This window comes from Chlorocebus sabaeus, chromosome 13 (genome assembly GCF_047675955.1).
Source record: "Chlorocebus sabaeus isolate Y175 chromosome 13, mChlSab1.0.hap1, whole genome shotgun sequence".
Lineage (NCBI taxonomy): Eukaryota > Metazoa > Chordata > Mammalia > Primates > Cercopithecidae > Chlorocebus > Chlorocebus sabaeus.
Window position 1 is genome coordinate 2,779,932 of NC_132916.1, and position 12,130 is coordinate 2,792,061.

General features: G+C 38.8%; 1 protein-coding gene across 15 annotated transcripts in view; it reads right to left on the bottom strand.

Annotated features, from left to right (window-relative positions):
• Positions 1 to 12,130, bottom strand: part of AFDN (afadin, adherens junction formation factor) — a 141,962-nt gene that overhangs the window by 94,891 nt on the left and 34,941 nt on the right. For 7 of the 15 annotated variants that reach the window (XM_073022271.1, XM_008007833.3, XM_073022275.1 and 4 more), the window contains exons 2-4: positions 8,343 to 8,538; positions 2,777 to 2,892; positions 890 to 1,053 (exon numbers count right to left, since the gene is read on the bottom strand). In XM_073022271.1, the coding sequence (XP_072878372.1) occupies positions 890 to 1,053; positions 2,777 to 2,892; positions 8,343 to 8,538 (476 nt within the window). The remainder of the gene's footprint in view (positions 1 to 889; positions 1,054 to 2,776; positions 2,893 to 8,342; positions 8,539 to 12,130) is intronic. The other 8 variants (XM_008007846.3, XM_073022272.1, XM_073022269.1 and 5 more) reach the window with 3 other exon arrangements.

The following is a 12,130-nucleotide window of genomic DNA, read 5'->3' on the forward strand; positions in this document are numbered from 1 at the left end:
CATTTATAGAGAACAAACAAACTAGATGATGATTCTCTTTGGGTTCATGTGATGACAGGTGAATTCTTTAAGTTCTTTACCCTTTTTGGCAAATCTATATATTCTGACTTTCTAAAAATAACATACATTATTTGATTTACAGAAAAGTAACGTATAGAATACCATGCAATCAAGACCAAGGCAACAGCAAGCTGCCTAAGAATAGGCATATGATAACCAAATGCACTAACTAAAAAGCCAAAAACTGCTGAGGGTGAAAACAGGAACTAGAAACTCCACATTAAGGGGAAAGTCTAGTTTCTCCTAATGTCTCTTTTTGTTATAGTGAAAATGCAATGATTTAACTTATTCCCTCAGCTCTGTGTCAGATCCTCAAACACTTAAATAGGTAACCATCTATAATGGAACTGGTGTGACAAAATAAGAAATGGGAGGTGGGAGTGGAGAGAACTAGCTGGTGATCTGAAGCTTAAGAGGGAAAATCTGCTTTTCACCTTGTCAGCCTCTGACTAGGCATTAAGTGTATCTGAGGTACACAAGAGACAACTGCTGCCTCATGGCCAAAACCACAGAAATGAGGAAAAATCCCAGCTGAAGATGAAAAAGAAAAATAAAAAAGTTAACAAGAGTTTACTTAAGATCAGCAAGATTGTGAGTGCAGAGATTCTCCCCAAGCATAGCAAGACAGGCACTGCCAGCAATGAACCCTGCTTAGGTAAGCCCCTCTATCCTCCCTCCACACAGAAGAACTGGGAGTATACACCCAAATACATTTCCTGACTGATACTCATCCTTTTCATAATTTATCTGAAAATGTAACAATTTTGGTACAATAAAAACATCTGATTTGGAGCACAAAGACACGGAAATATTTCCAAAACTGACTTACACGTCCTCCCCTTGGAAAGGTCTATCATCTTTATCAGACGCCTGTCGCAATGCCTCTTTTTCTCTCTTCTTTTTTTCCTTCTTTTCTTTCTTTGACAGAGTTCTCTTGAAGTTCTGGATAACCCCTTCTTTTTCCTGCTTTTCAGGTCCATTACTTTGAGCCTTCTGATGAAAGTAACATTATCACCATATTGGCTACTACACAGAATCACATAAAACTGCCTACGGCTTAGCTAACTTCATCTCACATGCTGCCGAACATGTGAGCAAAGCTACTGAAACAGAAGAAGGTCTGGAGTAATGAGAATGGTCTTTATCTTGATTCAGCTGACAGTTACATGGGTGTATTTATCAAAATCAATTGAACTGCACATTCAAGAACTGTGCATTTCACCGAATCTATATTTTACCTCATTTTAAAACTAACAAGCAAGCAAACTAAGAAAAATCAAAGCCAGTCAGAAAACTGGGGTAGAAATGATGAAATCTGATTTTCAGTAAAACTCCAAGTAATTTACATGAAGTAACCCGAATAAAAGAAACCTAACAAAATTATAAAAACAAAGAATGAATAGACAAATCATCTACAGCAGTTTTTAACTTTAAAGGAAATGTTAAGAGTAACCATAATAAATTGGCTTTTATGAAACAGTTATAAGTATTATGTTTGTACAAAAATCTCTAACTTCGTTTCCAGATCTGATTTATTTGCTTGCTTCTTCTTAATTTGTATTTTAACCTTGAACAATGGCCTGCTGGCAGATGACAGAGATGCATGATTTTTATGGAATACTTAAGAAAATACCTATGAAAAACAAGGAAAAGAATGGCTATTGTGATGGGAAAGAAAACTGCCTTCTGCTCTATAAGTTAGGGAAGAAAATCACGTGAACATTGCCATTTGATTCATAGATACTTGGAGCACTGCACTGGTCTGGTCTTAGGAGTTCCAATACGTGTCAATGAGGGTTTGTGGTCCATAGCAAAATCTACAGAATGAAATAGCATCTGCTGAAATTGTGGAGCAGAAATGAAATAAATCACGTATAGCATTAACAATGGACATGCATTCTTAACTTTTTTTGGATTTGCTGAAAATATAACACGTCACTAAACACAGTAACAAATAAGGTCAAGAATACATTTTGTACATCTCCATGACTCTTCAACATGAAAGTGACATCACACAAAATGAAAAATTTATGCTGCTAAAAGTGATTAAGGACAGTCTTCCCAATCTGTTGGGGGGCAGGGCAGGGCTGGGGGGAGGGGGAAATTAAATGGAAGATTTTCTGTAAAAATATTCTTCACCTTTGCATTTGCTATCATTTGTCCATAATGAATTCTTGTATAAGAGGCCACTTGATTTAGCACAAAATAAACACAGAAGCACAGAATTCCAGATATCCTACCACCTAGAAAGTTTTAGAATCATTCTATTCCATCATTCAAGAAAGTTTACTAATTCCTAACCCTGCACAAAATGAAAAGGCTTTAAATGAGCCAAAGCTGCGTCAAAAAGTTCACAAATAGATATAAAAGCGTTATTTTCCCTTTTGATCCTTATTAGAACAATTCTGATTTTATATTTTTGAAAAAAAAAAAAACCAACTGGAGCTGATCGCCTGATCATTAAATCTCGCGGTAACAAGTTTACATCAATATTCTTTGAAAAGGTGAGAAACAATATCTGGAATTACTAGTTGAGATAAAGGATAAAGTAGGGAGAAAAAGGGTTCTCTTAAATTATTTTCTGTGAGGAGGGTAAAAGGCTTTATAAACAGAAGCAAAAAAGAGAAGGAACTCCTGTAACAAAACATCAGTCTCCTGTTTATCTGTCAGACGTGGCCCTGGACCAAGACCGGCATAAAATACTGAGGGTTCCTACCTTAGGAGGAATGGCGTCATTCTCATTCTTAAGAACAAATCTGCCTTCCCGGTCATCTTTGTTCCAATTCAATTGTACAACTAGAGGTTTCTCATCTATGTCCAATCTTCTTTCTTCTTCAAAACATGAAATGGAAAAAAGAATAAGCTATGGTTGGTTATTTCATGGAACTAGCTAATACAAGCATTCTGAAGTACATTTAATTTTATAGACAAAGTACCTACTTGCAGATTGAAATGTATTGTTCAAAATGTAAAATCATTAGTTTTAATTAATTCGATATTTTGTTGCTACTGTATGTTTATCACATATCCAGTGCCAGACACTGAACAGAGGCAATTCCCTCATTTAGATCTAACTGGGAAAATAAGAGAAATATACATGAAATAAGAAAAAAGCATATACGGTTTTTGCTAAAAGCTTATTTCTGTAAGTTAAATGATCTCATATGCAACTGGAAAATAAGGATAGAAAGTTCCACTGATTCCATGAGATTGTTCTCATCATATTAATGTTGTACCCTACATGAAGCGATGGCAGCAGCCCCCACTGGTCTTGGAAGTGATGACTGCACTATTCTTCCTATCTCTGTGCATCTGATCCTCGTCTCCAAAATCTGCCCACTTCAACACTCACCTCTCCTTCTGCCATAGAGTTACCATCACTTTTCTTATATAAAGGACTATATTTGGTATATTATTTCTTTCATTAGCAAGCCTCCCAGGCACACTTATCAGCAACATGGTACTCCAGAGGGTCTCCGTGAGAGCCTCACACAAACTGACCACCTCACAGAGGCCTACAGTCGCTGGAAGCTGTGGAAGAAAGGCAGCGCTGAAGGATGGACCTGCTCCTACTGGCCAAGACACCCATCCCAGGGTGGAGAAGACTAAGGAAGCAGGAGCTGGCAACAAATCTGAGGCTGCAAGCCCCACACACAAGTCAGGCTACACTCCCCGGGAATTCTCCTTGCCGCTTGGAGAAATCCATACACTCTGCTCAAACCTTCAACTATTCTTTGAGCCACTGCTACAAATTTAAACAGGTATTGAGTGACCTACCCAAATCTTTATCTTAAAGTCCCTATCTTTTAGTACACAATTTGGCAGAATTTGAGATTTTTTAGAAATGCCTCTTTCAGAAACATGTCACAGGAATGCTCTGTAACCTAAATGTCAGTAACACAAGAATCGGCACTTTCAGGGTTGAGTAAGAAAAGTAAAATTCACCATAAAATAAAATCACTGACTCTCTATCCAAACATCACTCCCTGCTGTCCAGCCCTGCCCACTTCCCAGCACCCTATCAGTCACATCACCTCAAGGTCAGAAGGCATGTGACAATGCCCTGTCACACAAACTGCAAACTGCTATACTTTGCAGAAAAGGACAGGACTGCACGATGCTGGCTGGGCTCACACCTAGAATACCGGCACTTTGGGAGGCCAAGGTGGGTAGATCGATTGAGCTCAAGAGTATGAGACCAGCCTGGGCAACATGGCGAGACCCCATCTCCACCAAAAAGAAAAAGAAAAAGAAAAAGAAAGAAAAGAAAAGAAGAAGAAATTAGCCGGGTGTGGTGCTGTGTGCTTGTAATCCCAGCTACTCGGAGGGCTGAGGTGGGAGAATCGCTTGAGTCTAGGAGGTTGAGGCCACAGTGAACTGTGATGGCACCACTGCACTCCACCCTGGCTGACAAAGTGAGACCCTGTCTCAAAAAAAAAGATTGCACAATGCTGATTAAAGTGATAGTAAAAACTCCATCAAGCACAAACTCGGCCAGTGATAAATGAGGATCAGACAGACCAATTATTAACTAAAGAGACAACTAATAAGGATGAAGATAACACAGACTCCTTGCAAGAGAAAGATGTGATTTTCCAAGGACTGGAAGACGTTCTGAGAAATACTGGTTCAAGTCCTAAACTCAAAGTGCTCTTCATAATTACATCCCAACAGTCACACAGAAAGTCAAGAAAGACAGCCCAAGATGAAGTCTTTGTTTTTTTCAGTTAGTCCATATTTGAAGCAGTAAGTGATAAATATGAGACAGACTTTGTTTTTCTAACAAAGGTCTCCAAACGTTGTCATCATTTACTATAAAATTTGATTCCAGATGAGGGTCTCACTATGTAGCCCAGGCAGATCTCAAACTCTCAATTTTAAGTAGCCCTCCCACCTCAGCCTCTTGAGAGCTGTGACTATAGGTACATGCTACCACATCCAGCTTTGATCCTAGTTTTAAATGTGTTTTTTTAAGGGACCTTTTACAGATACTAAGCATCTCTGGAAAACAGTACTCTCCTGTATTAGTAATAATATATTACAATAAAAACACTAGGTGAGGCAGTACAAACAAAAGATCACTTTGGTTAGGTTATTCAACGAAACGATGCCCCGAGACTATGTGACCAGGTCAGCCCTTGAAGGAAAGGATAAGTTGTTCCAGAAAACTGTCAGAAAGATAGGCAGAACAACATGGTGAGGGCACAAGGGTCTTACTACAGCCTCACACAGAGGAAGATAACTATTAATTTGAAAAAGCACTTTCAATGCTATGCCAAAAATTTAAGTTTTAAATGCGCAAGTTTACTAACACCACCCTCCCCATAAAAAATGACACCATAATGATGACAACAATGATGATACTGATAGTTCTACCACTAATAGTGTTGACAAAGATTATCCAGGTAATTATACACAGGATATGCTAAAAGGAGGCTGGAATTATCAACTGGAAATGAAAACCAGAGTAACAAATTAGGGATAGAAGAGTAAGTCTGAATTCCCTTCATAAACCAAAATTAACAAATTGTTCTTGTTGCACAATTTTTACTAGACAAAAATCCTTCAGAGCGCAACTTTTAGAGAACTAACATTAACAATTATGTATAAATCATAAAAGTAAAGCAAGAAGAGGGCTGAGATATTCTAAAGCGCATGTGGGTAAGCAGTGAAGGTAAAGAGGGAACTGGGTCCTACCATATCTTTATGCATTTAAGATCTCTTCTGCCTTAGTGGTTTCATACACGTTTTTAAAGTAGCATGATCCTTTTTTATGTTTCCTATTGAATTCATACAAAGACTTGTACTATATAAAAAGAATAGATGCAGAGCTTCCCTGTGGCTGAAGGCTTGGGGCTGGGCTTTAGCTCACTAGGGTTGCGTTAGGCAAACGTGCTGAGGCGATCCCTGGGCACTGAGGAGCATTTAAATATTCAAGAGAAACAAGGTGCATGTGCCAGACACCAAAATAACTGGTTCGGGTAGGTGGAGCGCGGTGGCTCATGAGGTCAGGAGATCGAAACCATCCTGGCTAACATGGTGAAACCCTGTCTCTACTAAAAGTACAAAAAATTAGCCAGGCGTGGTGGCAGGTGCCTGTAGTCCCAGCTCCTCCGGAGGCTGAGGCAGGAGAACAGCCTGAACCCAGGAGACGGAGCTTGCAGTGAGCCAAGATCGTGCCACTGCACCCCAGCCCGGGCGACAGAGTGAGACTCCATCTTAAAAAAAAAAGAACTGGTTCACGTGGCTCCAGGACCACAGTACACTGCACAGCATCTCTTCTGTTGGCATCACATACATACAAAGCTGGGTTTTCCATAACACTGTAATAAACAAGCAGCACTGTCTGAAAATCAACATGGACAAGAAGTGAGGGCTCCCAGGGTCTGAGGAGCTCGGAAAGGCCCAAGAGGCACAACTGTCCCAGCAGACAGCAGCTGTGATTAAGAAGAAAATGAAAGCTTTAGTTTTCCATCATTTTATGTGTACTATTTTTCAAAATCTACCTAATTGTTCACTGTTAAACACTTACTAACCTACCTGAATCTAACTACTTAATGAAATGGACTATCAGGTATTTCCTTTGGCCTGGTGGTGCCATTATTAAAAAACTACTGAGACGCTAAGGGTTCTGTAGCCCAGAGAAGACTGAGAACCTGCAGGCTAGGGCTTTTCTCATACCTGAGGCACTGGTGAAAAAACAGCACTTTATGCCCAAAGGTGTGGAAGGGTACCTGAGGGAGTGCAGAAGACACCATTTTCCTTCTTCTTTAACCATCTTTGTGTTTTCGCCCTCTTCTTTAAAAAATCAAAATCATCCAATTTTTAGATCTCAAACTCCAATCTTACATATTATTCAAAGACTTCACATTTGACAGTATTCAACTAACAGAACAGCACAGACTAAAAAGAAAAAAAAGTGGAAGTGACAGAGATTTTACTCTTTGTAACCTATTTACAAAGATTCTAAGGTAAAGGAAAAACTCAGTTTCAGAAAAATCATCCAAAATTGGGAACACCCACTATTGTCAAATTTAGTTTTGGCATTAATGAGGAAGGTAATATCCTCATAACCTTAAGAAAAAAACTGAACAAACAACAATAACAAAAAAATGGCCTGACTTACATACTACGGAGGGAAAAAGGATTTAGTCACACCTGAAAATCCCACAAATTACAAACACTTTAGTCTAATTTCATATGTACAAATGAAGCAGTATTTTTTAAGTAAAAAAAATGTTCAAAAAAGATCTGTGGATGGAACTTAAAAGAGGTATTCAAATTAGGTTTGTGGTATACATAAATCATTTATTTGCTGCACCAACTATAATTTGTATTTCACTAAAACAGGTTACTCAACATTTCCAAAACACCAATGAGAAAATTTTAAAATTTCTACTTTCATTTTATTAATTTTTTTAGAGACAAGGTGTCACTCTGTCACCTAGACTGGAGTACAGTGGCACGATCCTAGTTCACTGAAGTCTCAAACTCCTGGACTCAAGTGATCCTCCTACCTCAGCCTCCCATGTAGCTGGGACTATAGGCATGTGCCATGATGCCCAGCTGACTTATTTTTTAATTTTTTTGTGCAGACGGGTCTCACTATGTTGCCTCAAGCAATCTTCCCATCTCAGCCTCCCCAAGTGCCAGGATTACAGACACAACCCATGGCACTCACCCAAATTTCCACATTTCTTAATCAGTCTTTAGTTGTCATTTGATATCGCTATATAAGATATTTTCAGAAATTTCTAATGTTAACACAAGTAGAAATTACTAAATACATAAGGAGGTTTCTTTAAGATACATACCCTAAATTATACCCAAAGAATAATGAAAATATATTGCTTCAGAAGGCAAAAATAGTACAGCAAGATTGATGACTCATACCCATATATTTAACTGTTACAATTATAGTAATATAATATCTACGTAAGAGTCATATAAAACATTCTCAAAAAGCAGTCGCATACTACACACTGTATGTGACACCCAGATATGCTGGATAAATGTAACGCTACTTATCTTTGAAGAAATAAGCATATGCAAAATTAATATATTCATTCTAACTTCCAACAGATATATGTGCCAGGGATTTATAAGAACAATTCCCATACATAAAACAGTTTTCTCAGCCTGCCAACTACTCTCCTACTCAGCAAAAGAGAAGAAAGATGGAGATGAGCAGTAAACCTGTGACATGACCACAATGCCCTGGACAAGCTGTCTCTTCACAGGTCAGGTCATGCCTCCAGCAAACCCTTCCTGCATACACTGACCTCCGCTGACATGCACTTCATAGAGTGAATACTTGGGAGAGGACAGCATTCGCATATCAGGTCGAAATTTCTCTGCGAGCGTTTCGATTACATCTTGAGTGGTGGCAGTACTAGAGACCCGAATACATTTTGTTGCAAAGTTTCCAGCAGCTTTATCTTGAAAATAAAATCTCATCACTCCATGGAACTCCAAATCCTAAAAGAAAACAAAATGGTACATTTTTGGAAAACAACACTCTCAAAAGGATTTACTTTTTGTAATAATAAATGAGAAAGTCTGTTCATTGCTTTTTAAAAAAATGCTTCTTTATCATAAACATCTGAGACTAACTTAGAGAGATGCGTTTTTAGTCTTCAAGTTTCATTTCTGACTTTGGACAAGTTACTTACAATTTCTCTTTGCCTCACCTATCTCATGTATGAAATAATGGCTGTCAAATAGATGATGTTATCAACAGCTAATATCTACTGAGTCCTTAGCAAGTGGTAGGCACACCATGACACACAATATTTGTAAGAATGCAGCTCAACAGATACTATTATTTAACCCTATTTCAAGATCTAGTCATGCAAATTCATAGAGTTGAGTTCAGTGCTCGAGCTGGTATGTGGCAGATCCAGAGTTAAGACCCAGATCCACCAGACTCCAAAGTCCATGCCTGTACTGCCCGTGAGGTCCCTTTCCAGCTCCAAGGGTCAAAAGCCTACATGAAAAAGTTCCTTTTAAAAAGAGGGAAATGTTGGTCACAACCATTAATGTGAATAAATGAAAACTCTTAATTTTTTAAGAATATATTATGTTGATGCAAAATTGTGGGTTTTGCCATTATTTTCAATGGCAAAAAGCATAATTACTTTTGCACCAACCTAATAATTGTAACTCATTTTCTAAATGAACTACTTGCCTACAATCAATGAATGCATTTTAGATTTGTCTCAAAACCTCATTTCTAGAGAAAAACCACACTGGAATTTCAGCCAAAGGTATCCCTTCCATAGGTATCATCTACTGCAATGCGGGCTGACGTTCACAACTGTGGGATGTCGTTTCCCATTATTTCCTTGCACACAGAAAAAGCACAACTCCCAACAAAAATTCCAAAGAATATTTCTAACTACTAGGTCACTTTTACTGTCTTAAGATTAAAGATTCAGTTGTTCAAATGAAGTCATCCTTGGTTCTTCTTTCTCTCACCCTCCACATCTGATCCACCAAAATACACCCAGAATCCAACCCAAGTCCTGTTCAAACTAAGTCAGAACACATCATTCCTTGGTTTTACATTTTACGATGGCTTTCATTTTCTCAGAAGTCAAACCATCACTGCAGTCCTCAAAGCCCATCACACTGAATGAAGCCTTTCTTTACTTTTCCCCAACCCACTAGCCTCTTTCTGACTAGTAAGTATGAACTAAGAAGTATTTATTTGAAGAAAAATAGGAGAAATGGGATACAGGTTGAGAACACCTTATTCAAAACGCTTGGCACCAGAACTATTTTGGATTTTGAGTATTTGCAGATTTTGCAATATTTGCATCATACAATTCAGCAAGTCTGATCTGAGAATCCGAGATCTGAAATGCCTGCAATAGGCATTTCTCCTTTGAGAGTCATGTTGACGCTCAAAACATTTCAGATCTTGGAGCATGTCATACTTCAGGTTTTCAAGTTAGAGACACTTAACCTGTATTAGAATAGGGTTAACAACTATACAAATTTATGAAAATCAAAACAAAAAATGAGACAGTAAGGCACATTTCTAGCCCTGAAACTTTACTGTGCTTCTCAGACTGTCTTGCTCCCCACTACACCAGGAGAAAATACTAAATAAATGAGCATGTATGTTCAAAAATGACACTTACCCATAGATTCTGGAGTAAAGGAGGGCCACAGTTTTGGGTGTGAGACCTGAGAAAGCTTAAAGAGTTGGCAAAATGGGAGCTTCATGAGTAGAGTCGTGCTCATCTCTCAGAAATTATATCAACAGCCTCTTAGTCTGGTCTGGGTCAAGTAACAAAGCAAAGCTGACATCCTTTTAAATGTCTCCATCTCTATTTTAGTCTGGCAACCCTAAAACCTTTATAACTGCCGGGCACGGTGGCTCATGCCTGTAATCCTAGCACTTTGGGAGGCCGAGGTGGGCGGATCACCTGAGGTCAGGAGTTCGAGACCAGCCTGACCAAGATGGTGAAACCCTGTCTCTATGAAAAATACAAAAATTAGCTGGGCGTGGTAGCAGGCCCCTGTAATCGCAGCTACTCAGGAGGCTGAGACAGGAGAATTGCTTGAACCCAGGAGGTGGAGGTTGCAGTGAGCCAGGATCACACCACTGCACTCCAGCCTGGGTGACAGAGCAAGACTTCATCTAAAAAAAAGAAAGAGAAAAAAAACTTTATAACTAAAAATGCATGTGAAACATGCTCCTAAACTATAAATCTGTCAGTCTTAGCTAATATTAATGACAGCCCACACTCACTGCTCTGTGCCAGGTACTGTGCTGACCACGTCCTATGCACTGCCTCCCCAGCTTCCCTTCACCTTCGTTCTCCCCACATCTGCTGGCTATAACTCTTGGAATCATTCAAGCATCTTCCGCTACCCCCTTCCACAGACTCCTAAAACAGTACTTTAGAAAACAAAAATTCCCATACAAATTTAGCCGTATAAATTTAAGATTTTATCATGGGAGCCGTATTTTTAACCCAGGATTCCGATACTTGCATACTGCCACCCTGAAACCATCTTTATATTAAATCTAATAGTCTCTAAAATATTCACTGGCAAAACTACCCCCAGGCTTCTCCAAAGGCTCACCCTTACACAAGAAGTTAAAGCAAAATAGCAATTAATCTCTGTAGCACTCGAGCATTTTGCTAACAAAATAGTTTTACATCAGTTGTGATCAGAATAAAACAGGGTAGATGTACTAAAGGATGACAAGAAATATAAAAGCACCAGTTTCCCTGAGAATTGTCAACAAATAATTCCAAATTACCAGATATTAAAGAACCAAAAGAAAAACAGAAGCATCATCTGTGGCTGGCAAGGGTGAGAGGGAATGCCCATTAACATCAGCAACACAAACAAAAGAATCTAGAATGAATTGATAAAGACAAACAGGGAAAAGAGGAGAGTCCACTTAGTCAACCTCATGACAATTCCTTACATATAAATTACTGCCCTTCATTGTAAAAAAGGAAACTGCAAACATAAAATCTTTATGACCAATGTGGCCCAGCTACTTACCTTACATAAAATGTTAAGAGATCAAAGGGGAAAAAAAGAAACCCAAAGGAGTAAGGAGATACTGGTACCCTCATCAAGCAGTAGCATTCCTGTGTATAGAAAAGAGTATTCCTGGAAACAATGTCCCAGGTTCTACCAAGCCTAAATAAAGCCTATGAAAACGACATTTTATTATATTTCATTTGCACTACATGTTAATAAATAACTATTAATTTAGTTTGACATCACACAAGAATGTATTAATATCTGTTCCCAGAATATTCCCTTAATAAGCAGATTAACATTCTGCTCAATTATTTTGCCAATCATGTTTGGCAGGTGAGAGTAATTCCACAGAATCTTATCAAAACTAGTCAAATGGATAAAATTAAGTTCCTAAACCTGAAAATTGGATATGAAGGAAGGGGAGAGGAGGGGTGGAGAAAGGTGGAGAGGGCTGAGGAGAGGAGGGGAGGTCCAAAGAAGTACACTGGCCACCATCACCTAGCTTGCCCAGCAGCAGGGCTGAGGTACAGCCAGCATTAACTGGCCCCAGACCTGC